We start from the raw sequence: 26,791 nt of genomic DNA, 5'->3' as shown, positions 1-26,791 counted from the left end.
TCACAAGTTTGGGGGTGGTGGGCAGGGTAGGGATTGAGGGGGGCAGTGGTCATCCAGCACAGGTAAAAGTAGAGAGGCAAGGGTGATTTTGAGTGAAGGTTGACTGGATTTTTTAAGTGATGGAAGAGTGGGAGGAAATGGATTCCGAAAGGTGGGAGGGCTTAGGCTGTGTAGGACCCTGTAGCCATGGTAAGGACTGTGGAATAGGAGTGAACATTAGCTTTGAAACCAGCCAGACCTAGGTTCGAATCAACCCACTCAATGGACAGATTTTTTTTTTTTTTTTATTCATTTGACAGAGCGAGTGCATGAGTGGGGAGAGTGGCAGACTGGGCAGATTTTTTTTAAAGTGTTTTTTTACTTTTAAGTAGGCTCTACACCCAATGTGGGGCTAGAACTCGGCCACCCTGAGATCAAGAGTCACTTGCTCTACTGACTGAGCCAGCCAGGTCCATCGGGCAAGTTATTTTCAATTTTCTCACCTACCAAGTGGAAGATTTTCTCTTCTACACAGTCTGATACTGTGTAAAAGGGCTTAGCACAGAGCTTGACATCAAGCTCTGTGTTGATAATGATTATTTGTAAATGGGAGACATCCTCTGTGTTCTCATGCTCCTGCTCCCCAGAGCTGGGGGGACCAGGCCTCTGGTCCGACTTTACCAGGAACTAGATATGAAGCATTACCTCAGCTTTGCTCTCTATAAACGGAGGACACGGATGATAGTAGAGATTCTCCAGTTCCTTTTGGATTTGAGGTTATAGGAGTCTAATAAGCAAGTGTAGCGTGAACCTGAAAGTGGAAGAACTAACAACTTGTGTCAAGTAATAGTTCCCCATCTTTTTAAAATTCACATTTCCACTCACATGGTTTCCCACCTTTGGTGATTTGCTGAGCCGTGGCTTCTGTGACACTGCTGAAGTGGTGAAGTGTTGCCATGAATTGCCACATGGCCGGGTTGCATTCTTTGGGGTGATGGAGAAGTTCACACTGTACAATCTGTTGTTTTAGGACACTTGCCCTAAAAAGAATTTTTGTGCTGTTCTATAGGTTTGAAATTACTCTGACAAAACAAACAAACAAACAAACAAAAAACACAACAAAACTGCAACAAAACTTGTATTGTCTTGGTCAAGGGAAAAAACTAAAAAAGAATTTTATATGAATATCTTTGGGATGTTAAAGCCATTTTTTCCTTCTTTTTCCTTTTCTTCTTTCTTCTTTCTTTCTTTTCTTTCTTTCTTTCTTCTTTCTTTCTTTCTTTCTTTCTTTCTTTCTTTCCTTGGGGAAATCCTTTTAAGTTTTAATCTGCTAAATCCATTCTTTCCCTAGTGAAACTTGGCTTTTAAGTGTGAGGGAGAGCCCTGGACTCATTAGCTCCTGCCCCATCCTCAGTCCTCTAGGTAATTGGATGTTAAGTGAAAATGAATATTACATTTTGACCCAGTAAGTTCTTTTTTTAAATTGTGGCTTTATCCTGAAGAACACTCAGGCCTCCTGCTGATCCCCTGAATGCAGTGTTTTCCCAGGCACGGGAGTCCCACTGATCATTTAAAGTACCATCTCTTCTCCCATGCCCCTGTCCCCACTCCTTTCATTAGTTTGAGTAAGCAGTTATTAGACTCTAGGTATTATTACTCCTCCTTCCCAGGTTACAGACACCCAGGTACTTTGCAACGACTAGAAGGGAACCTGGTCATTGTTTCTGAGTTGCCTTAGTTACAGTCATCAATTATGAACAGTTCTCTGAGGCAATTCGTGGCCTAATTATGGTGATGAAAATGCTGTAGAGTGTCAGGCGCAGGCAGGCATGGATTGTAGGGAGGCTCAGTGTTGTGTTTTAAAACTTAAATTAATCTAGGCCATGCCAGTGAGCATGACTATTATTTTTTATTAAAGAGCTGTAAAACATGCAGGTATTGCAAGAAGGGAACTGTTTTCTTCACCTCCCAGGTGGTCCTAAAAGTATGATTAATAGATATTTAAACCTTTTGCTCAGGTCTCATTGTTGAAAAACCATTCGCTCAGAAAGATGGGAAAAGACTATTTTTTTTCCTCCTAAACCTGCTAATTATCCCATTTTGAAGAGTTCTGCTTTTAGGCACCAGGCCTAAATTATACTCAGGCTTGTAATGTATCTATTTTCTTTTAAAAAAAAAAAAATTTATTTATTTATTTGAGAAAAAGAGCGCGCACATGGAAGGAGGGGCAGAGGGAGAGAGAGAATCCCAAGCCGACTCCCCACTGAGCATGGATCCCAAATGTGGGGGCTTGATTCCATGACCCCAAGATCATGACCTGAGCCGAAACCAAGAGTTGGACACCCAACTGGGTGAGCCACCCAGGCACCCCTATATTTTCTGATTGTTAGACCATTGTCTTGTGAAGGTCAGAAAATAGCATTTTCTGGGGCACCTGAGTGGCTCAGTTGGTTAAGTGTCTGCCCTTGGCTCAGGTCATGATCTCAGGGTCCTGGGATCTAGCCCTGCATTGGGTTCCCTGCTCAGCGGGGGGCCTGCTTCTCCCTTACCCTCTGCCTGCTGCTCCCCCTGCTTGTGCTCTCTGTCAAATAAATAAAATTGTTTATTTAAAAAAAAAAAAAAGAGGAAAAAAATATTTTCCCAAATGCTACACAGTGGTCGTTATAGTTAAAAAAAAGAGAAATCTTGTATTCCAGTTTAGAAAAAGACAAATTGGCAAGGAACTTTAAGGAAGTTAAACTATGTGGACCAATTCAGGATTTTTGGTGTGCTTATTACATGAAACTGTGTACATTAAAAGCATTTAATCTTTTAATTTATTAAGAAAAACTCATTTTATCCATATCCTCCTAGTCTATAGAGTAGTGATAGGAAAGTTTTCTGAATTATGATTTTCTTATGCCTAGAATAGTGCCTAGCACATTGTATGCACTTAAACATTTAATGGAATGAATGAAGGTACTATTGTCTTGATCTAACCAGACTCTTCGTTGTTGGATTGCATTTACTTTAGGGAAAGGATGGCTTCTTCTCTTAATCCTGATTTTGAAGTGACTTGGAATTCATTTTGCTCCACAATACTTTGTACTTGTTTTCCTTGCTGTTTCTTTGGGGGTAAATATACATAACATAAAGTTTGCTATGTATTAATTTAAATGTGTAATTCTGTGGCTTTAATTACATTCACAATGTTATGCAACTGTCACTGCTGTTTACAAAAATTTCATCACCCCAAGCAGAAGCTCTGTTCCCATTAAGCGATAATTCCTGATTCCCCTCTTTTCTCAGCCCTTGTTAGTATCTGATCTAATTTGTCTCTGAATTTGCCTTTTCTAGATGCTTTGTGTAAGTGGAATCATACTGTCCTTTGGTATCTAGCTTATTTTACTTCTTACAGTGTTTTCTTTTTTTTTTAAGATTTTATTTATTTATTCATGAGAGACACACAGAGAGAGAGGCAGAGACACAGGCAGAGGGAGAAGCAGGCTCCATGCAGGGAACCTGATGTGGGACTCGATCCTGGGACTCCAGGATCACGCCTTGCCTGGGCTGAAGGCAGATGCTTAACTGCTGAGCCACCCAGGCGACCCTCTCATAGTTTTTTCAAGGCTCATCCATGTGATAGCATGTATCAGAACTTTATTCTTTCTATGGCTGGATAATATTCCATCATATGTACCTGCCACCACATTTTGTTTATTCATCTGTTGATGAACACTTGAATTGTTTCCATCTTTTTGGGTATGTGAGTAATACTGCTCTGAACTTTTGTGTACAATTATCTGTTTGAGTCTCTGTTTTTAGTTCTTTCGGGTATATATTTAGGATTGGAATTGCTGGATAATATGGTAATTCTAGTTAATTTTTTGAGGAACTGCCTGACTTTTCCACAGTGGCTGCACGCCGTTTTCCCACCAGCAGTGGATGAGGGTTCCAATTTTCCACATCCTGGCCAACACTTGTTATTTTCCATTTTTTATGTTTGTTTTTTGTTTTTGTTTTTAATGTATAGGGATTTTAGTAGGTGTGAAATGATAGCTCATTGTGGTTTTGCTTTACATTTCTTAATGACAAATGATCAGCATCTTTCCTTTTTTTTTTTTTAATTTTTTTTTATTTATTTATGATAGTCACAGAGAGAGAGAGAGAGAGGCAGAGACACAGGCAGAGGGAGAAGCAGGCTCCATGCACCGGGAGCCCGATGTGGGATTCGATCCCGGGTCTCCAGGATCGCGCCCTGGGCCAAAGGCAGGCGCCAAACCGCTGCGCCACCCAGGGATCCCCGATCAGCATCTTTTCATGTGTTTATTAGCCATTTGTGTATCTTGTTTGGAGAAATGTCTGTTCTGGTCCTTTGCCCATTTTTTAAATTGAATTGTCCATTGTTGAGTTGTGAGAAGCTGTCCATATATTCTGAATGTTAGACTGTTACCAGATGTATGGTTTGCAAATATCTCCTCCCCTTCTGTGGGTTGTCTTTTCACTCTCTTGATAGTGTCTTTTGATGTGCACAAGTTTTTAATTTTAATGAGTTTCAATTTATCTTTTTTTCTTTAGTTTGTACTTAAAAAAAAGAAAGTACTACTCCGTTAAGTATCACTTAACTTTTGCTCCCCTACAATGTGCTCATTACCACTTCTGCCCGTGAGGGTCTGATAGGCACTTCTAAATGCTTTAAGTTACCAAAAGGCATTTCCTGCGCAAGCTACTACTGATCTGATAATTAAGGAAGCAGGAATCAAGGGTTTTTGGTTTATCTTGCTCTTAAACCTCTTTAAGGTTGATGCTGGTTGCTTGGTTTCTGACTCTGTCTTTAAGATAGTTGCTCTTTGGGGCACCTGGGTGGCTCAGTCTAGCCTCTGATTCTTGGTTTCCGCTCAGGTCATGATCTCCGGGTTGTGAGATCCAGCCCTGAGTTGGGCTCTGCACTCAGCAGGGAGTCTCCCTTAGATGCTCTCCCTCTGCCCCCTCCCTGCTTGTGCCTTCTCTCTTTCTCTCAAACAAATAAAATCTTTAAAATGGATACTATTTTGCCACACTCACCTGGTCTGTGGATTGTGTTAACTGTTTCAAGTATTAGAATGGTCCTGTGATTTTTTTTTTCTTTTTCTGATGGAAGGGGGCCTGTCCAAATCTTGTTTTTTGTTTGTTAATTATGTTGTCTAATAGGACTGAAATATAACAAATATTTTCTGCTTTTAGTTGCAGTTCTCTGAAAGTCCACGTAAGGCAAGGCCAGATGTTGAGACACCAAATTTTTGGTGTTGGAGACAATACAGTATACTGATTAAACATATGTCATAGAAGAGAAATTTGGAAAATATTATAGATTGGTGAATGTAGTTAATGAAACACTGGACTCATTATTTTCCATATAGAAATTAAAGGGGCTGATGACTTTTAAGATAGGGAAAAGTAAGTTTCACTTGGCTTTTTTTTTTTTTTTTTGGCATTTTTTTTTTTTTTTTTTTTAATCTCAAATCTCCATTAACCAGCACCTTTTGTATTTTGTTACTGAGAATGAAAGACACGGAGGCTTGACTGAATTTGGTCTCAAGCGTGGGGTTTGTTTGTTTTTTTTCTGTCTTCTGATTTGGTGAAAATTGGTAATTCCTTATTCACCAGAGCATTCTGTTTCCCCATGCTTCCCGGTAAACGGCATAGGGTGGCAGGTGGAGGTGGAGGTGAGAACAGGCTGCCAGGATGGTCTCTGCATGAAGTGGGAGATGTGTGATGCGAGCACAGGGTTTTTTCCCTATTTCCTTCATAACATTATCAGAAAATGAAAGAGTGCTAAAGAATGAGGAGTATAGAAAAATCTAATTTGTGAAATCTGCTGAACTCCTGTACTTCAAGGTAAAATATGGCAATTTATTATTATTTTTTGTCCTTGGTACCAGCTGAATTGTAAATGTATTTGTCTAAATGTGAGTGATAATGGTAGTGATTAAGGACAGGTGGGTACTTAGAAAATGTTTATGTTTTGAGGCTTGTGATAAAAGAAAAAATATATAAATTTGGCTTTTCATTTGCTTGATTTGGCTATTAGAGCTAACTTCATTAATTTAACCTCTGTATGTTACACCCCCTACAGTGTGGTAGGGTTGGGGGTTCAGTGATGAATGAAGTAAACACCATAGCTCTGTTGCTTTTAACTTTTCAGCTAGGGAGTACAGCTTCCCTGTAGTAAGAAATTTTCAATTTTGAGTGATTTTATACTCCTGGATGGGTGTGTTTAATTGAAGGTCAGTTCAGTCAGTTCAACCAGTGTTCACTTGGTGTTAACATTCCTTAATTTCTAGAAATAATAGTGAATATAATTTAACTGTAGATATTTATGACAACAAAAAAGCTTTTAAGAAATTCTTGAAAACACATTTAATCTCTAACCCCATTGGGCTCATTGGTTGTGCCTGTTTTTGGTGGTGGTCATATTTACAAGGAATGTGTCTGCTGTTTATCTCCTGAATGGAGTTATGGTGATGGTGGTAAGCAGTGACCTGAAGTTTCTTTATAACACCAGTGCTCTCTGGACCAGTGGAGGAGGGATGCATTTACATGCCTAGGCCTCTTCCACCCTGAAGAGTGTTGGTTTTAGAGTACAAGTCTGCACTGAATAGGTGCTCATAAGGCATTTGTCAGACATGCTCAATTGGTCTCCTACCCTTCAGTGACTTTCATTACTCTTGGGATAGAATCAGACCCCCTATTGTAACTTGTAAGGCCTTTCATGATCTGGCTTCTACCTGCCTCTTCAGCCTCATTTATGCCACTCCTTTCCTATCCCTCCAGCATTGACTAGGCTCTCTCCTTTTCCTTTTTACTGGCTAACTCCTATACTCGTGCCCATCATCAGACCTCTAATTCAGTGTTAAATGGGTGGGACTTATCTTCCTTGATCATTGTTGTATTCCTGCCTAGAACACTCTTGGCACACAGTAGGTGCTCAGTCAGTATTTATTTGTGAAGTCAAGAAGGTGAAGTAGAGATGGACAGATCTGAGGTGCTGAAAAGGACAACTAGCCAGTTCCGTTTCCGTATGTGAAAAGTTGCTGTGCTAACCATTAAGGTTTCAAGGTGAGGAACTAAAAGGATGAAGTAAAAACAATGGATTTGCAAATATGTTCGTTATAATTGAATCATAGCATAGTTTTAGATTAATTATGCTCAGCGCAGTCTGATGTTTTGTTATGTTGGGCCTGGTTTGCAGGTAGATGATAAGTAGGAGTTTTAAGTTTTGCCCGTTTTGTACTCAGCAAGGATTTTAACCCTTCTAAGCGCTTTGTATTTTATGTAGTATGAGTGTGATAATGCTTTGGAATTTTAAGTCACAGAAGAATTTATTAATGGTTTGTCTTATACCTAAACTTGACAGTTAGATGAAAAAAAGGATAAACATAGGAAAACAATCAGTCCTGATTTAGGATAGGGCAGCTACAATAATTGTCATCTATTGAGAGGAACATTGTTTCTGTTTTTAATTAGGAAGGTATTTAGGTTAATGGCTTTGGTGTTTTCAAATTTATAAAAGTTATACCTTTATGCTGTGAATATGCTTGCCAGTCTTTAATTGGAGAAGTAGTTTTTGTCTAGGACCTGAGAAACTGTTTTATATTTTACTTCATCCAGGGAGAGGTGAAGATAAAACACTTTCTGAAACTGAAAGTCCATATGGATGGTGTGCCTGTTGTTCATGAATAACTAGCTCTTGTGCTTCATGCTACTGGGTGGAAGGTGGAAATAACCTTGTCTCTATTGCTAAAATGATGTTTTCAATAAAAGCTTGAGCTTGGGATGCCTGGGTGGCTCAACGGTTGGGCGCCTGCCTTCGGCTCAGGTCGCAATCCCGGAATCCGGGATCAAGTCCCTCATCGGGCTTCCTGCGAGGAGCCTGCTTCTCCCTCTGCCTGTGTCTCTGCCTCTGTCAGTCTGTGTCTCTCATGAATAAATAAATAAGATGTTTTTTTTTTTAAAAAAAGCTTGAGCCAATTAGTGCTAGGCCAACACCCATCAGTTGTTTTGTCTGGAAGGGACAACTAGAAACCTTCATTGTGCTATGTGTGTGTGCGCACGCGCGCGAGTGTGTGTGTATGTGACAGAGAGGGAGAGAGAATGTGAGAGGGGAAGTGAAATGTTTTTTTTGGTGTTGGCTTGATTTTCTGTTTCATTGTTGGCTTGCCTGGCTTTTTCATTCTGCTTTTAAGTATCGAGAAATCTTAAGATTTGCATGAATTAGAAAATTTGGATTTATTTGAATTCCATTTGGTAATTAACTTTAGATAAGAGCTACATTTTTGTTCAGCTTTAAATTTGAGATCTTTTCCTTAATTATTTTATCTTATAGAAAATTCCAAACCTACACAAAAGCAGAGTGAACAGTATAGTGGACCCCCATGAACAAAGGTAATTTTTTGATGTGACTTTTGTATTTATGAAGAATATAAAAGGTAAAAGGGCCCAAAGTCCCCCCCTTCCAAAAAAAGAAAACCCACAGGGGATCCCTGGGTGGCTCAATGGTTTAGTGCCTGCCTTCAGCCCAGGGCGTGATCCTGGAGTCCCGGGATCGAGTCCGCATCAGGCTCCCTGCATGGAGCCTGCTTCTCCCTCTGCTTGTGTGTGTGTCTGCCTCTCTCTCTGTGTGTCTCTCATGAATAAATAAATAAAATCTTTAAAAAAAAGAAAAAAAAGAAAAAAGAAAAGAAAACCCACAAAAAAACAAGAATAGGGTTAGGTTAATTAGTAACCGAATTTCTAAAGCTTTTGGATAATTCAATTTAATTTTTGTTTGATGCCAGTTACTTAAATGAGTGTGTTTCTTAATATGTAAAAAGGGAAGATGAGCAGTATATAAATGCAGGATTATTGCAACGATAAAGGAGATATAGCGTCATATGTTTGCAAGTCTTGGTACTTACTAGTTAGATATTCACCAGATCACTATGCCCTTCCCCTTCCCTAGTCCCTTGATCACAGTGCTCAGTTGGAGTAGAGACTGGAGAGGAAAGAGGAAATTTCCTGCTGGGTTACCAGCTCCCCTGAACAGGTATGTACTAGACCAGGGCTGAAGCAGTTGATTGTGGTGAAGTTTCTGGAGGATTTAATTTTTTCTGTGACCCTGTTCATTAGAACAGAATTTAGAGCTAGAAGAACAAGGGTCAGCATGTTTGCAAAGGATAAATCTTCCCATGTTGTGGTGTTACCTGGAAGTTCTGCTGAGCTTCAAGAGCAGGTGCTGTGGCTAAGGATGCTGAAGCCGGAGGCGTGGGGGTGGGGGAGCCAGGAGTGCTGGGAACAGAACAATACTGCTAGCTTGTCTACCACCTGTGCTCTTTTGGCTTCCATGGCCTTTTTTCCTGAGAAATATATTGCTCATTTCTGTAGCTATTTATGTTAGCTTTGACCAAAGCCAAGTACAAAGCTTGCAAGGGAAAATGGGAAAAATACCTCTTTTAAAGAGGACTTGTTTTGGCATAGATTTTGTGGTTTGTGCTTAGTAACATTCCCCAGTATCCACGAATTAAACATTACTACCACTGATTTAATTTTAGTATTATTCTGTTAATTTAATAGTTTTATAATTAAAATAGTTAAACAGACTGCATAGATTAGAGCTATAGTTTTGGGTTGTATTGTATGTGTGAAAAACTGACTCTTTTCATTGTGATAGCTGAATAAACTTACCAGTAGATTATTTATGTAAGTTTGTGTCATCAGAAACATTCCGGAATGAATCATGCATGTGTAATTAGAATCTCACAAATGTTACCACCCTTGTTCTGTTGAACAGTATTTTTAAACTATTAAATGAACTTCAACAATGATAAAATTACAATAATTTATTTGTAATCATGTTTTCATCACAAGTGTTTTCATTTCTTCGTCTCCTTTTCATCTTTAGATGCACTCAGATATTTGAAAATTTTGCTGCTTAGGAATTGTTAGTCTGAGAGAATTGATTTTTAGAAGAGTGGTAGCAATTTAGTCAGTGCCGTTTTGTGCTGGAATAACCTTTTGCAGTTTCTCTGCTGTAACATCTTTTTCTGGTTAGTTCTGTGTTTCCCCTCACTATAACTAAACATAATCTCTTGCTATAAGATTATTTCTAGCAAGGGAATTCTTGAAAGGAAGGCTATAAAGAAAACATACTTGCTGTGTTTACTGATAGGCAAAAAACCTGATAGGAAATTGCAGCCCCTTTGGTGTCAAGTTGATTTAATCTTGTTCCTAAATATTATTAATAAAATTAAGTAGAAGATTTAAAATTTCGTGAAATTGTACACCAGGGTGGCTAACTTAATGTGAAAGTGTAATATTTGATCTGGTTTCTCCATTGATTGGATTCTGCAAAGTAGAAATCAAGGCTTTCTTGGAAATCTTGTACTTCGCGATTATTTTTCTCCAGTGTGGTATTTTTTCTTTAGTTTGTCAGAAGTAACTAAAGTTTGAATAGCTGAGAAGTCAAAGGTAAGTCAGAGCAGATCAAAACAAAAGGAGTTGGTTGGGTTGCTGTGGCCACATTAAACATACACATTGCTGTCATTATTTCCCTAGTGTTTTCAAATGTAGCTATGTGACACAGTGTGCCCTCTATAGCTAAAGGAATTAAATATATAGTTAATTTTGTATGGCTTTCTCTAGGCTGACTGGGTTTTTCTAGTTTTTTTTTGAAACATTAGGATGAAAATTCAGAATCTTACTTTCTGAATTGCTGGAAATTTAGGTTGCAACTGAATGTCATCTTTTCTTTTTCTACCCTCTTTTTTTAAGGTACCTAATACATACAGAATAGGGACACCATGAATGTCATGCAAGTCATTCTTTGTAAAGGTGGCTAAATTAAATACAATTAGTTCTGCTGTAATGTGACTTAGGCATTCCTAAAAATCACCATGTCCACAAAATTGGTAAATAAAAGCTATAGAACTTATGGAAAAAGTGAATTTAGGTACACAACCCTCAAAAACTTTATTAGTGACTCATTAAAAAAAAGGAACCCAATGAAAAAGGATACTAACGAAAACTGAGCACAGGTTTATACCTGTTTAAATGGTTAAGAAAAACCATAAATAGGGCACTTTAGGGGCTCTTGGGTGGCTTAATCAGTTAACCGGCTACCTTCGGCTCAGGTCATGATCTCAGCGTTCTAGGATTGAGCCCTACATTGGGCTCCCTGCTCAGTGGGGAATCTGCTTCTCTGCCCCTCCCTGGCTCATGCTTGTGCTCTCTCTTTCTTTGAAATAAATAAATAACATTTAAAAAAATGGATACTTTACTTTGAAAAAGACCTGAAATTTGCTCTTGGATGTGGGCATCAAGACAGCCAACTTGTGAGTTATTATGTAGTGGGTGAAAGGAGGATTGATACAGTACCAAACATTGTAATGTCAGATGTGTATAGGGCACTTGCTTGATGAAGTGAGGTAGCTGGTAGATGTTTGGGGTATGTGCATGTGCATGAGTGTGTGTGTGTGTGTGTGTGTGTGTGTAGCGGGGTGTAGTTTTCTGCATGTTCCTTATGGGTGAAATTACACATAAGTAAATGTGAAATTCCAGTTATGCTCATTGTTGTCATATATCACTTGTCTTGGAACAAATGTGCATTTTCAAAATAAGCATCATAGCAGAACTGTCTATAAGACAAAATTGTGACGTAATTTGGTTAAATGTATGAGACTTTTTAAAAATGATTTTTAAAAAGTTTTGGGGATTCCTGGGTGGCGCAGCAGTTTGGTGCCTGCCTTTGGCTCAGGGCGCGATCCTGGAGACCAGGGATCGAATCCCACATCGGGCTCCCGGTGCATGGAGCCTGCTTCTCTCTCTGCCTGTGTCTCTGCCTCTCTCTCTCTCTCTCTCTCTCTGTGTGACTATCGTAAATAAAAAAATAAAAAAAAAAAAGTTTTGTGCGATTATAGTACATCGACTTTTTCTTGAACCATTTGGTGACATGATTTCGTATCACCCCTAAAATACTAGACTATGTTTTTCAACAAACAAGGTTATTTCAACAAAAGACCAGCCAACCATTAAAGTTAAGAAATTAACATTGATACTTTATGGCCTTTTAATCCTTCAGCCCCCATCAGAGTGTTGCCAGTTGCCCCAGTAATGTCTTTTAGACTAAAAAAATAATTAAATTCAGAGTCACATTTTTACTTTCTGGCATAACAGCTTGTTCTAAGTGCATTGTGCCTTCCTTATCCCAGACCTGGAATCAGCTATTTTCCAAAGAATTTTGATTCTTTTCAATGAAGAATGGATATTCAGAAGCCAAGAGCTGGATACTGGGGGCACTCATTGCTATTGGAGTGTTAAGGCTTCTTGCCTCAATATATAAAGCTATGCACATCGACATCTGTATTTCTACATGTAAATGGGAAATTGTGGAGTTCACATCAATACCTGCAATTTAAATCTAACACCTCAGGGTTCAGTCTAGTTTTCTCTCTTTCCATATTTGTAATTCCTTTCTCTCGCAGTGAGAATCTTAGCTCCCATTTTTCTTAATACACTTACCTAGTTGATCAATCCCTTGTATGCTTTATATCCCCAGTCTCTATTTGGACATCCTTCTCACCCCAAACAGTTCAGTTCCCTTTGCTGGGCTCTCCTCCCTCCTGATCGCACTTAACTCCCACACCCTGCACCAGCCCATTTGTCAGCATGAGTGTCCTCCCCATGCTGCTTGGGCTCACACACCTTGGACCAGGTTGCTCCTCTTCCCAGGCAGGCACTCCTCTCACCCCTGCTTGGGCTGTGGCACCCCGACCTTGGCACCCCCCTCTTTCCTGCTGGATGCCCTCCTCACCCTTCCTGGCTCTGACACTGCATGCAGGGCAGCCCTCATCCTGCCGTGCTTAGGCATCCCCTTGTGACCCATTGTGTCTTCCCTGGACACCTCAGCACAGACACCTCCCTTGCTTTACCCCACCTAATGGCTTTAGGACTGAATTGTTTTGGAAAAGGAAGGGGACTATATAAAACTTTTTGATAAGTAAATTCACGTTTTTGGAGGAAAAATTACCTGGGCCATGTCACCTAGTTTTATATTCTGAATATTGATAGAGTCACCATACCTGTCTTAAATTCTTTTTAGGTTATTTTCTGTGTCTTTCAATGCACAAGGTAATTCTTGATTTCTTCCAGTAGGCTGCACATTTTTAGCTAACCAGAGGGTGACAAAGTGAAACATTTAACCCACATAATTCTATGAGTCTCCCCCCACCACCACCTCTTCTTCAGTCCTGTGACATAGATAGGAACTGTAGTGTCTGAGAAAGCCTGCTTCCCAGAATTGACTATATTGGTCAGTAGTTTGCATTTCTGGGTGTAGAAACAGAAGTGTAGAAATAGAAAGCTGGCTAGCTTTCTCTCTCTCTCTGTCTTTGTCTCTCTCACTCTGTCTCTCTCTTTTTAAAAGATTTTATTTATTCATGAGAGACACGGAGAGAGGCAGAGACACAGGCAGAGGGAGAAGCAGGCTCCATGCAAGGAGTCCTATGTGGAACTTGATCCCAGGACTCCAGGATCATGCACTGGGCCGAAAGCAGGCGCTAAACCACTGAGGCACCCAGGCGTCCCTTTCTCTGTCTCTCTCTCCTTTTACTCTTCCCTTCTAGTTCAGCGGCCTTTCTGTGTCCCAACTTGACAGTGGCAGCAGGTGCTGCTTCCATTAGTTGAGCCTTTTCTGTAAGTTTGTTTTACATGTTATCCTTTTTTTTTTTTTTAATTATTTATGATAGTCACAGAGAGAGAGAGAGAGAGAGAGAGGCAGAGACACAGGCAGAGGGAGAAGCAGGCTCCATGCACCGGGAGCCCGACGTGGGATTCGATCCCGGGTCTCCAGGATCGTGGGCCCTGGGCCAAAGGCAGGCGCCAAACTGCTGAGCCACCCAGGGATCCCTACATATTATCCTATTAAAACACCCTACTTCCGTGACATGCAGTTGTTTTACAGATGAGGAAATCAAGGCTGGGAGGGGTTAAATAATTTATTCAAGGTCACAGAACTTATGAGACGTTTGAGGTATAATTTGAATCCAAGCCTGCTTTTTTTTTTTTTTTTTTTTTTTTAAGTTTCCCTAGAGCCTGTGTTCTTGACTATGTCTAGGTTGCTTCTGTAAAATTAGGATACATTTGGCCATACTGAGATTTTGAGTCACAGTTTTTTATTCCTTTTGATTTAGGAAGAGGAAGTGTAAGCTTCCTTGAAAGTGACAGAAGAATAGTTGTCCGGAAACAGTGCCACTTAAGTGTTTCTGGAATGGACCCACAGGAGTGGTCGGAGTGGGGCTGGATAAGCCCACTTCTCCTGTGATCTGGGCACAATTTTGCTCTTTCTACAGAAAGGGCGCTTTGAAGTACAAGGATCAAAACTTTTCTAACTTCTCTTTGGAAGTCAATGTGAATATTAAGGTCTTTCACAAAGTGTATTTAAGCTGTTTGATGTTCATAAGGAAGAGCAGCTTTGAGTTGACTCAGTTTATCCCCCATCTCAGTCTTGTTATTTCTCTCTGAATGGAATAATGTGGCTAATTGTTGTGTTGAAAGTGGGTGTTCATATGTGGTTTCGAGTTATTTTCTAGGTGCAGAGGTAATTGTTTTGTGCTTTTGCCCCTCTTCAGGACAGCTCTCCCTGGTGACTGGTATCAGAACCCTTGAGGTAGCTGACAGGACTGGGGAACTTCTGCCAGGCTACTCATTATGCAAAGAGCTGTTCTTGATGCAAAGCTGCAGGCCTGCCCTGGAGTCGAACTGGCACTGTATCCTCATTTGCACTGCTCTCTAACCATGGAGCTGAGCTAATCATATCTGAGAATAAACACACTGTCAGCCAGGCTTTGGGGAAGTGGCGAGGAAAGTAAGCTTGTTTCTTAATGATGTACAACCATGAGAAGAATAGGAATATTTGTACTCAACCTCTAGACTTACTGAAAACAGAGGTGTAGAAAGCTGGCTAGCTCTGTCTCTCTCTCTCTCTCTCTCTCTCTCTCTCTCTCTTTACTCTTCCAGTTTATCTGTTAGTCACTCTGCCTTACAGACCTTTAGAAACACTTCCCTGAGGTTCCTCAAAGAGTTAAAAATAGAACTACCCTACGACCCAGCAATTGCACTGCTGGGGATTTACCCCAAAGATACAGATGCAGTGAAACGGCAGGACACCTGCACCCCAATGTTTATAGCAGCAATGTCCACAATGGCCAAACTGCGGAAGGAGCCTCGGTGTCCATCGGAAGATGAATGGATAAAGAAGATGTGGTCTATATATACAATGGAATATTACTCAGCCATTAGTAATGACAAATACCCACCATTTGCTTCAATGTGGATAGAACTGGAGGGTATTATGCTGAGTGAAGTAAGTCAATCAGAGGACAAACATTATATGGTCTCATTCATTTGGGGAATATAAAAAATAGTGAAAGGGAATAAAGGGGAAAAGAGAGAAAATAAGTGGGAAGTATCAGAGAGGGAGACAGAACATGAGAGACTCCAACTCTGGGAAACGAGCAAGGGGTAGTGGAAAGGGAGGTGGGCAGGGGGATGGGGTGATGGGTGATCAGCAAGCACTGAGGGGGGCACTTGACGGGATGAGCACTGGGTGTTATGCTATATGTTGGCAAATCGAACTCCAATAAAAAAATACACACACACACACAAAAAAACACTTTCCCAAGTTATACAAGTACTGTGTTTGGTATGTTCAGGGCAGAGAGAATTTGCCTGCCCATGGGAGATAAGAACTGCATTGAGCTTTGGAGCCACACCTTCTGAGTTTATGTCCCAGCTCTGCAATTTGCTGGTTTTGTGACTTGGGGCAAGTTACTGAACCATTTAGTTCCTACTTCAGCTTTCTCATGGGATGATAATAGTTCTAGTTTACAGTGAAGTGCTTAGCGAGGTTCCTGGCAGTGGTAAGCAGACCCAGTAAATGTTAGCTGCTACTATGATTGATAGTCTGCCTTCTGGGAGATTACAATCTTAGATGTGTTTTGGGGACTAGGTTACATGCACAGGATATAACAGGCTCGAGGAATTACAACATAAAAGAGTGGGAGAGTATATTCAAGATTACTGGAATGACCTCTGTATTTTACAGATGGGGGAATGGAATTTTAGAGATGGTGAAGGATTTACTGTCTCCTGGGCAGTACCAAGACTAGAGCTCATTCCCAGTCTAGTTGTTAAACCAAGGATTTTCATGAAGTTGGCATTGAATGATGATGATGATGGTGATGATATGATGATACCAGGATTTTTCTTGTTGTTGGGGGTGAGGCAGAGAGAGGCTTGTGTATAAATAGAAAAAGCACACTCAACATACCTATTGTTTTTATAATGCAGACTACAGTGAATAAGTTAAAAAAAAAAACTTGGCAGATGGGAATATACTGAAGATAGGGAGAAAGCATGATTGTGGGGACATAGGTTTAAAACGGTTCAAGTACTCTCTTGCAGACATGGGGTCCGTAGGATTTTAGGGTGTTTTGTGGTTGGGAAAACCAGCTTATGTGCATCTTTGAGGTGAGCAGCAAGGATCAAACAGGTACAAAGGGCATTGTAGCTCCATAATCAGAGTAGGATGGGGATCATTACAGGTCAGTTACCGCTAGGGTTTCGGTTTTTTCCCCAGTAATTAATATTTATTTTGGATTATAAAAGTAATACATTGAAAGTATAAAATTTGGTAAATACATCCAAGCATAAAATAAAGATAGCATAAAATCTCATAACCCAAAGATAATATACTATTAATATTTTTTTAGTATGTATAATTTTTCAAAAACATAATTGAGCTCATATTGTATGTATGGTTTTATATATTAAAATATTAAAGTGTAATCTAGAGGCAAAGTGTCAGCTTTTCAATCCTCTATGAAAATGTGGACTTTATCATACATATGCCATAAAAGCACATTCTTTGTGTGTGTTTTTTATAGTAGTAATGAATCAGGCTATTGGTGCTGCACCTTTGTTTTTATCAGAATGACTCATAATTCCCCATCTATAGGCAGTCTCAGAAATTAAAATAATAAACTAATCCTCAAGGAAATTTTGCCTGACTCAACAAGCACTGTTTTTATCATTATAGCTCTTATCTATTGTTAAATAATATTCTAGGACCAGAACTTGGTGTAGTCTGCTAATTTAATGTTAAATTAACCGGTTGCCAGATAAAGCCAGGTAACTATAGTTCACAGCAGAGAGAACAGTCCATTATTGCCAAGAAAGATTTGGTTGGGTCATAGGCAGAAAGGAAATCTAAGTATTAAAAGAAATGTAAATTATAGATAAAATTGAAATCCATAGCTGAGGATTCTTCCGTAGAATACTTTATGCTTCCATGAATTAATAACAATAGAATTTCAACAAACAAGAGTAGTTGTTAAATAAAAAGGTTTATATGTTGGGCATACCAATCAGTGTGCCTTCTTTGGGGCTAAATATTATTACATTGAAAGATACTGGCAGCAAATTAACTGTTAGATTAATAATATCACTTAACGTGGAATTCAAAGGAATTATAGGAATCTAAAGATGCCACTTTTCCCCTACTTTACATATATAAGCATATAAATTTGACTTCAGTAATGTGCTTTCATTGAATACTTTATGATTAAAATGATTGTTCTTTTTTTAAAGTTTTTAAATTTTTAAAAAATATTTTATTTATTGATTCATGAGAGACGCAGAGAGAGAGAGGCAGGCTCCATGCAGGGAGCCCGACACGGGACTCGATCCCAGGACTTGATCCCGGGACTCCAGGATCACGACCTGGGTGGAAGGCAGGCTCTAAACCGCTGAGCCACCCAGGCGTCCCTGATTGTTTTTTTTTAAACATTGTTTTTCTTTTCTTTTCTTTTCTTTTCTTTTCTTTTCTTTTCTTTTCTTTTCTTTTCTTTTCTTTCTTTTCTTTTTCTTTTTTCTTTTTTCTTTTTTCTTTTTTCTTTTCTTTCTTTTTTTTAAGATTTTTAACTTATTTTTATTAGATACAGAGAGAGCGAGAGAGAGAGGCAGAGACACAGGCGGAGGGAGAAGCAAGCTCCATGCAAGGAGTCGGACGTGGGACTGGATCCCGGGTCTCCAGGATCACACCCTGGGCTGAATGAAGGTGGTGCTAAACTGCTGAGCCACCCGGGCTGCCCCAAAACATTTGTTTTTCTAAGATTGATTCCTCACACTATAGACTTGAAGGTTGTTCAAAATGCATTTCTGAAAAAGTGGGTAGAAATGACACTTGTTCTGGGAGAGGGAAATGAGCATTGGCATTGACCAGAAAGGGGCTGAGGAAACTTTCAGAGATGATGGTATGTTTCATACCTTGATAGAGATTTGGATTACACAGGTATGCAGTCATCAAAACTCAGCAAATGCACACTTTCATTTTATGAAACTTTATATCTAAAGGGCAAAAATTATACAAATATTGAACTCTTACTAATGATATGCTGAAGTATTTAGAGAGCAGTTTACTCATGTCTGTAATACTTGGAAATGCATGAAAAAAATGAGGTGGATGGATGGCTGGCTAGATGGATATATTTATAGTAAAAGAAAAAGTTAAGCATAGAATCAAGATGGTGAGTATATTCTGTAAAATTCTTTCAACTTTGCTATGTATTTGAAATTTTCCATGATAAAATGTTGGTGTAAATAATGTCATAAATTAGTATCTGTGATTCTGTCCCCATGGAGCAGAAATGGAGCCGTTTGAATCTGACCACTGCCTTGATCATTTTAACTTTGAGATTGAAAGAGAACGAGATTCTTGATCTTTACTATGTTAAGAATCTCTGGGCACTTGAATGGTACACTCAGTTGAGTGTCCAGCTCTTGGTCTCAGCTCACATCTGATCTCAGGGTTGTGAGATCAAGCCCCATGTTGGGCTCCGCATTCAGTGGCTCACTGAGGAGTCTGCTGAAGTTTCTCTCTCCCTCTGCCTCCCACCCTACCCCACGTGCTCCCTTGCTGTCTCTCTCTCTCTCTCAAATAAATCTGAAAAAAAAAAAAAATTCAGCATCTTTTTCATTGAGTCCCAAGATTATTGTTCTGATTATTGTACTGTTCTGGAAATGACCAAGTAACAAAAACTATAATTGTCAAAGAGGTAGTACCACCTGTGTTCATTTCCACATACAATATCCAGTGGACACATAAACCCTGTTTGCCAAGACACTTTCTACGGCTAATGCTCAGTATAAATCTGTGTTTTTCTATTCTCCTTTCCTACTCTCCAGACTTTAGTCCGGATATTTTGTATTGCCCTGACATCTAGTTCACCAATTCTCTTTTTGCTGTATCTAATCCAATTTAAACTCATCTATTAACTTCTTAGTTTCAGTTACTATATTTCTTAGTCCTAGAATGTTTACTTGATACTTTTTTATAGATTCTAATTTTAATATGAAATTCTTCATTCTCTTTCCATCTTTATTTTTTTTCATCAGTAAATACAAATTTTAAAAGGCACAATTTCATAGAGTTTCTTCACAGTGCATCTTAGAAATGAAGCAAATTTTGACTTGCTAGTATACAGTAACATTAATAGATTACAGTTTCTGTGCAGGAACTGTATTCCTTATTTTTTCTATTTTTTTAATGTAATTACTTTTTTGAAGTAGGCTCTGTGCCCAGCATGGATCCCAACACACAGGGCTTGAGCTCACAACCCTGAGATCAAGACCTGAGCTGAAATCAAGAGTTGGACGCTTAACCGACTGAGCTGCCCAGGTGCCCTGAATGTAGTTTTTTTTTTTTTTTTTTTGAATGTAGTTATTTTTAAAGCCCATGAGTAATAACTTCAATATTTGTATCACTTGTGGATCTTTTCCTGTTGTCTGGTTCTTCTCTTGATATTCAGTTGTTTGGTCCTATCTCTTGGCATGCTTGGTAATTTTGATTGAAAACTGGATGTTGTGTATAAAAAATTAGAGTAGTCCTGTATGTTTCACCCTCCTTTAGAGTGGGCTCACTCCATTTGCCGGGCAAATAGGGTAGGGACTGATCCCATTTATCCTATCAGGGAATGAGCCACCAAGGGTAGGGTGTGGCTGTGGTAAGGCTCCACTGACCTCTGGTTTACCTGTACTCTTAGGGAGCAGCCCTGTGGGAGTTCTGAGAACCTGGGTGTTTACCATGATGTGTCCTGGACTTGAGTCTGTCTCCTCAGCACACAGAGTGATGAACTCTCCGATGTTCTTCAGAGGCTTTCTGTTTGGTGCCTTAGCCTTCTAACCTCTGCAGTTGTGGGATTCTACAAATTGCTTAAGGGGAAAACTGGCTCAATTCTTTTCACTAGGATTCTGGTCCATTAAATCTCTATTTTTGTTTCTTCAGCCAAGGAGGTATTGCCAAAGTTCTGCTGGTTTCTCTGCCTCTCAGTAGTGGCTCCAGTCCTGTGCCAGGACTGTTTGCGTGCTCCCTCCATCTTATTCTTTTTTTTTTTTTAATGTTTTATTTATTAGAGAGAGAGCACATACACACAAGGTGGGGGAGTGGCAGAGGGAGAGGGATAAGCAGGCTCCCTGCGGAGCAGAGAGCCTGATGTGGGGCTGATCCCAGGACCCTGGGATTATGACTTGAGCCCAAGGCAAATGCCTAACCAACTGAGCCACCCAGGTGCCCCCCTTAGCCTTATTCTTGGTACCCTGAATGATAAACCCACTGCAGTAAGCTGGCTCACTTCTAAGGGTTTCACCCTTCTCCAAGATCTTGGTTCCCTGAATTCTTAATTGCTTCAGCAGCTCTACAAAATCTTTACACCTCTTTTTTTTTTTTTTTTAATCTGGCTTTTCTAGTTGTTCTCTGAGAGATCCATGATCTATCCTTGATCTATAGCAAGCTACTCAGTCAGAAGTAGATACTACTTTATATAATTCCTGTTGATGTGTTTTCTTTTTTTTTTTTTTTGTTTTCTTTCTTAAGTGTAGAAAAGATGATAATAGTCTATACTGCGTTTATTAAATAAAACACATTCAGTTCAAAGGAAATTGAGATAAGTATGATCTGTTTATTGCTCTAACCACCATTATAAATTATCCATACATCACTACTATGCTTTTTGTGTAACAATATCAACAGTTAATTTAAAAATAAGTCTTAGCACAAACAAGTTAGATACAACATTTCTCAATCCCAGCACTAGTGACATTTTGGGCTGTTGGGGGCTGTCCTGCACATTGCAGAATTCTAGCAGCATCTCTGGCCTCTTACCCATTAGATCCAATAGCACTTCTTTCCCTGAGTTGCAACAACCAAAAATGCCTCCAGGTGTTGCAACATGTCCCCTGGGGAGCAGAAGCCCCCCTGGTTGAGAACCATTCCTCTAAGAGGAAGGATTAGTTTTCTATTTTTCATCCTCCTTTAGAGCGGTATCTGGTATAGTGCCAAAGAAGGAGAATGAACCCTGAGTTATGCAGGTCATTGACTTTTATCATTGGACAGCTTTCCAGCTTCATTTTTGCCTGATTATTTGATGGTAGATACTGGGGTCCTAAAATGGTATTAAGAATATTTGAATTCGGTCACCATTCACTTATGTGCTGTGAATGGGGAGTTGAGGTCACTTGTTCACTTGTCCTAGGGTTGAGAGGACAGATTCTTGATTTCTAGGTGATGGGGGCTGTTGGAACCCGTATGTGGTGGTGTCTCCTCAGGCTTCTGCAGAACAGTATTGTTGCAGTCTCTTCTCAGTGTGATCTGACGCATGTACATCCTTTGAGCTGACAGGAGCAAATGAACACAGAGAAATCTGCTCAGAGACTGTAAATAACATTTGGAATTTCAGGTAGGAAGGACAGAGAGACCCAAATTGGGGCTAAAACTAAGGGTTAAAAAAGAAAAAGCCGGCTTAAGAGAAATGACTTCAAGTGGATGTTTCTGAATGGTATGATGCTGCCAAAAGGGATTTAAGCTGTTTGTTACTCTTTTTCTTACTCTGCAGACATTTTCCTGTTTTCCAAATTGTTCTGCTTTGATGCCAAGGCTCTTATTAATAATGCATGGCTTTTTTATGGTACTCCCTTCCCATCATGCCTTTTAGCCTTTTAGGTGCTGAGTCAGAGAAGATTGCAGAGCAGCATCACAGCACCGATGAAGAGGAGAAATCATACATAGATCTTGTAGCGAGCATTCCACACGAATCATTCTAATGACTCAGTTCAGACGATGCTTTCTTCTTACTCTTAAAAAATGAGGCTTTAGAGGTGCCTGGGTGGCTCAATTGGTTAAGTGTCCGACTCTTGATTTTGGCTCAGGTCAAGATCTCAGGGCTATGATATCAAGCCCCATGGGCTCCATGCTCAACCCGGAGTCGGCTTAAGATTCTCTCTTGACCTTTACCTCTGCCCCTGCCTGCCCCCCACTTGCCCTCCTGCTCTCTCTTTCAAATAAATTGATTTTTTTTAAAAAAAAAGAATACCTTAAAAAAAAAAAAAAAAGAATGAGGCTTTAAAAACTTATCCAGACGAGTCTTTGACGGAAAGCTTTTGAGAGCTCTTCAAAGTATGTCTGAGAAAAGGGAAAAAAGTTGGTCCAAATGTTAGTGTGAATCATATTCAATTTCTGGGGACAATAACTGTTATTTTCCCACTTTTCTAGCTGTTGTCTGCACATGTCTCTTCTGAGTCTCTGATTTCTACTTTGTAAAATGTAAAATGATATTTTCACATTACCTTTACCATAGGCAGGTGCCAGGAGTCAAACAGATAGGAGGGAATGGGACTAGTAATTAATTGTTCAGCCAGTGCTCAGATCCAGGCTCACATCCAACATTTTCCCCCCTACCTTTGCCAGCCCACAGCATCCTGGATCACTACTCAGAGTCTGACCTTCGAGAGTCCAGCAGCTGCTATTCCTGCTGCTTTCAGTGCAGGCCTGTCTGGACCCCAGAGTTTTTCATTTTCTGGTTGGTTAGGAAATACTGTGTTGTGATGGGCCCTGCAGGGCATAAAAGGCATTTTCGAAGCCTCTGGGTTTGTGGTGTGAGTTGAGGAGATACTGCCACACCTGCTGAAGCTCCTGCCAGAAATGGTAGCATGTAGAAGGTGTTGCTGCATCTGTGATGAGCATCATAGCCTCTTCGTGTCTGCCTTGAAATGTATCTTATAACACATCTATCAGACCTGTTAAATCAACTTGCTGGTGTGGTCTGGTGTGTTTAAGTGCTTCAAGCAGGATTTTCCCAGAGTGACAGTCTTCACCTTTGTCATGTGTCTTCAGAGTAGCTTAGAAATCATTTCTGAGTCTTCACAACCAGAATAACAGTGTGGATACAAGTCATAATTGTAGGGAACTCTTTGCAATATATTCACCATTTTTCTGTAAATCTGACATTATTCTAAAATAGAAGGCCTATAAAAAGAATAGGAACTGTGACTTCCTGAAGACCCACTCTATTCTAATCACTAACTCAGGGGTCTGACATTTGCTATCTCTAAGCCCCACAGGACTGTAAGAAGTTCAGTCGTGAGCTTAGGACCACAGGGTCCTGACTCAGACCTTCATTTGAGCTAATCGCACCCCATTTAGCTTCCTCTCTGTCTGCTGGGGAGAGGGGACAGAATTATTTGAACAAGTGGCTCTTTAGCATGTCTATTAAGCCTACACGTATGCCTCGATTTCTATTAAAGTACCAATAATAGGGCAGCCTGGGTGGCTCAGTGGTTTAGCGCTGCCTTCGGCCCAGGTCTTGGTCCTAGAGACCCAGGATCGAGTCCCCCGTCGGGCTCCCTGCATGGAGCCTGCTTGTGTCTCTGCCTCCCTGTCTCTCATGAATAAATAAATGAAATTAAAAAAAAAAAGTACCAATAATAGCACGTGGCACTTAGTGATTTGTACACTTGTACTTGTGTTCTTGCCTTGTGGCATATGTCAGTTCAGGGATCAACTTTTTCTCTTCTTTTTTTTTCCCCCCATTAGTTTTAAAAGAATATTTATTTATTTATTTATTTATTTATTTATTTATTTTAGAATTTTTATTTAAATTCCAGTTAGTTAACATACAGTGTAATATTAGTTTCAGGTGTACAATTTAGTGATTTCTTTCAATAAATTTTGAACTAACACATGAATGTTAACAATGTACAAAGCCCTGGTCCTCAAACTTTGCATGTGTTGTCTATCTTCCTAGCCCATTGAGTTAGGTGTTAATATTTGCTTCATTTTATAGGTGAGGAAAGTGAAGTTCAGAGAGGCTAAATAACTTGACCAAGTCACACAGTTAATATGTGACAAAGCTTGTATTAAGTCCAGGGGGTTTGCTGTGGAGGCCATTTATTTATTTATTTATTTATTTTTAAGATTTTATTTATTTATTCATGGGAGACACAGAGAGAGGCAGAGAGGCAGAGGGAGATACAGACTCCCTACTGGGTGTCTGATGTGGGATTCTATCCCAGGACCCCAGGATCACGACCTGAGCTGAAGGCAGACGGTCAACCACTGTGCCACCCAGGTGCCCCTGGAGGTCAGCTCTTAACCACTAAACTGTAGTTCTGTTTTAGTGTCTTTGGATCCTTATTGTTCCATAGTAGACACTCATGTGTTGAAGGATGGTTAGTGGAGTGCCTCTCCGGTTCGTTTGGGACCCCCAAATGTGGGGTGACTCGATCGGGTGGAAGCCTGTGGTACAGATGGTGAAAGGATTCAGCTGAGGCAGGACAAAGAAAATAGAAGTTTATCAAATACACAGCAAAGGAGTGGCTGTCTGCAAGCAGGCAGTGGGTGGGGGGGCCCTGTTTAAAGAGGGAAGGTGAGGACAGGAAGGGGACAGAAGGCATATTCCCTGTTTTGGTAACTGTGCCTGGTTTTAAGTAGCCCATTGGTCAGTTAGGGCCTGACCAATGGGTATTTTGAGGTGGGTCACCTGATGGACTGATTTGTATTCAGCTCAGTGGGGCCCTTCTGGGTTAATCATCTTTCCATTGCTCAGGCTTGTTGCCTAAAAGCAGCCTCTAGTTAGATATTAATAACATAAAAGTAACTCTTTGGAGGGTAGAAACAATGAAATTTTGATTTTATAAAATATTTTCCTTTTTCACTTTAGATCAGAGGGTGTAAATGGGTGATTAGGGTCAACTAAAAAGATTGTATTCTGTTAGAAGGAGACAGCCACCAGCCTCTCAGCACCTGATGATTGCATCAAAGTGGCTAGATCTTCCAATATTTGGAGAGACTAGAAATCTGGATTTTTTTTTTTAAAGATTGTATTTATTTATTAATGAGAGAGAGAGAGAGAAAGAGGCAGAGACACAGGCAGAGGGAGAAGCAGGCTCCAAGCAGGGAGCCCAACGTGGGACTCCATCCCAGGACTCCAGGATCACGCCTTGGGCTGAAGGCAGCGCTAAACCGCTGAGCCACCCAGGGATCTAAGCTTTTTTCTAAACATAAACAAATAGTAGTTTTTGAGTTCATTTCAGGTATATTATTCTTAAATATCAAAATTGTATTTAGTAAGCTGTCTGGCCGTAAGACTAGTTTCTTAGAAATTTCCTTGTTCTTGATTGTGGGACAGAGAATTTACTACCATTCTTCCATCTTTGACTTATATATTTTTCTTCTTTTAAATATTGCTTATAGAAACTAGAGTTATCCATTTTCTCAGCTCCAAGTTTTTTTTTCTTTTTTTTCTAACATATCTTTTCTTTAACCTTCTTCGTCAAAATGGAAGCATTTCTTTTCCCCCCAGTTCTGGTCATTTTAGCTAAGAAGGTGGAATGGAAAGCTGTATTAATGGGAACTGGGATGGAATGATAGGATATATATAAATTAAGATGTTGACTTTGAAGATTAAAAATAAAGTTCAGTAGGATATGAATAAATTGGAGAGCTAGGGCTTGAAACAGGTTTCAAATTAGGAGCACAGATGGTATTTATTACTTAATTGCAACTTGAACTGTATTTGATTTTTTTAATTGAAAAATTTATCTTTAATTTTAGAGGTATTTGTCTATATTTGGAATGTGTCATGAGTCAAAATTGTATTTTGAGATTCTTTTTAAGTATGGATCCTAATTTTTCCCATCTATTCTGTTAATCATTTGACCCTTCTCCCTCACCATTAGAATAGAAATCTTGAATTTTTGCCTTAGGCTCGTTAGCCATACCACACCTACTCTTTCAGCTCTAAGTAACATTTACTTATTTATTGGGCTGCTACTGTATACCAGCTACTGTACGGTGGGAACTGGGATAAGCAAATGAAATCACAAAAATCTCTGTTCTCCTTGAGCTAATGTTCTAGTGCGTAGGGGTCAAGTCAGATGAAAAAGAAAATTATATGTCATATTAAATGATTAGTGCCATGGAGAAAGATAAGCAGGAAAAGGGAAAGTGAGGATGTGTGTTTTTTTTGTTTTGTTTTGTTTTGTTTTGCTGGACGAGGGTTGCACAACATTTTAAATATAGTGTGGTTAGGGAAGATCTCACTGAAGTGACAACTGAATACTTTGAGTAGTTGTGTGAGTAAGCCTTGCAGATGCACAAGAGGAAAGGAGAGCCCCTTGGGCAGTGGCCTTGAGCTTGCAAGGGGTATCTGGGAACAGCAGGATACTGGAGCAAAGTAAAAGGAGCTGCCCTCAGAGAAGGGAGGACAAGGCGCAAATCATTTGGAGCTGGGGGCAGACTTCACACATGTAAAGGGCCAGCTGTAACTGTTGCAGGCTGTGTAGGCCTTGTAGCTTGGAGAGGTGGAAGCAGCCATAGACAACAACAGTGGGCAGGATTTGCCTCCCCAGCTCCCCCAAGCTCTGCTGACTTCTGATTTATGAAACAGCCATAGTCCAGAGTTTGACTTTTTCTCCAAGAGAAATGAGA

At 39.9% G+C, this 26,791-nt stretch overlaps 1 protein-coding gene across 2 annotated transcripts in view; it reads left to right on the top strand.

The window, feature by feature from the left end:
- B4GALT5 (beta-1,4-galactosyltransferase 5) overlaps positions 1–26,791 on the top strand; it is a 75,956-nt gene that overhangs the window by 5,877 nt on the left and 43,288 nt on the right. The window contains exon 1 of one of the 2 annotated variants that reach the window (XM_038572572.1): positions 8,358–8,382. The exons of the other annotated variant lie outside the window; for it this stretch is intronic. Within the exon in view, the coding sequence (XP_038428500.1) occupies positions 8,373–8,382 (10 nt within the window). The 5' untranslated portion in view covers positions 8,358–8,372. Of the gene's footprint in view, positions 1–8,357; positions 8,383–26,791 lie in introns of those variants that run through there. 2 annotated transcript variants of the gene reach the window in all.

The sequence above is a fragment of the Canis lupus genome, chromosome 24 (genome assembly GCF_011100685.1).
Source record: "Canis lupus familiaris isolate Mischka breed German Shepherd chromosome 24, alternate assembly UU_Cfam_GSD_1.0, whole genome shotgun sequence".
Lineage (NCBI taxonomy): Eukaryota > Metazoa > Chordata > Mammalia > Carnivora > Canidae > Canis > Canis lupus.
The sequence above is the reverse complement of the archived record's forward strand: the minus strand, read 5'-3'. Positions and strand labels throughout refer to the sequence as shown.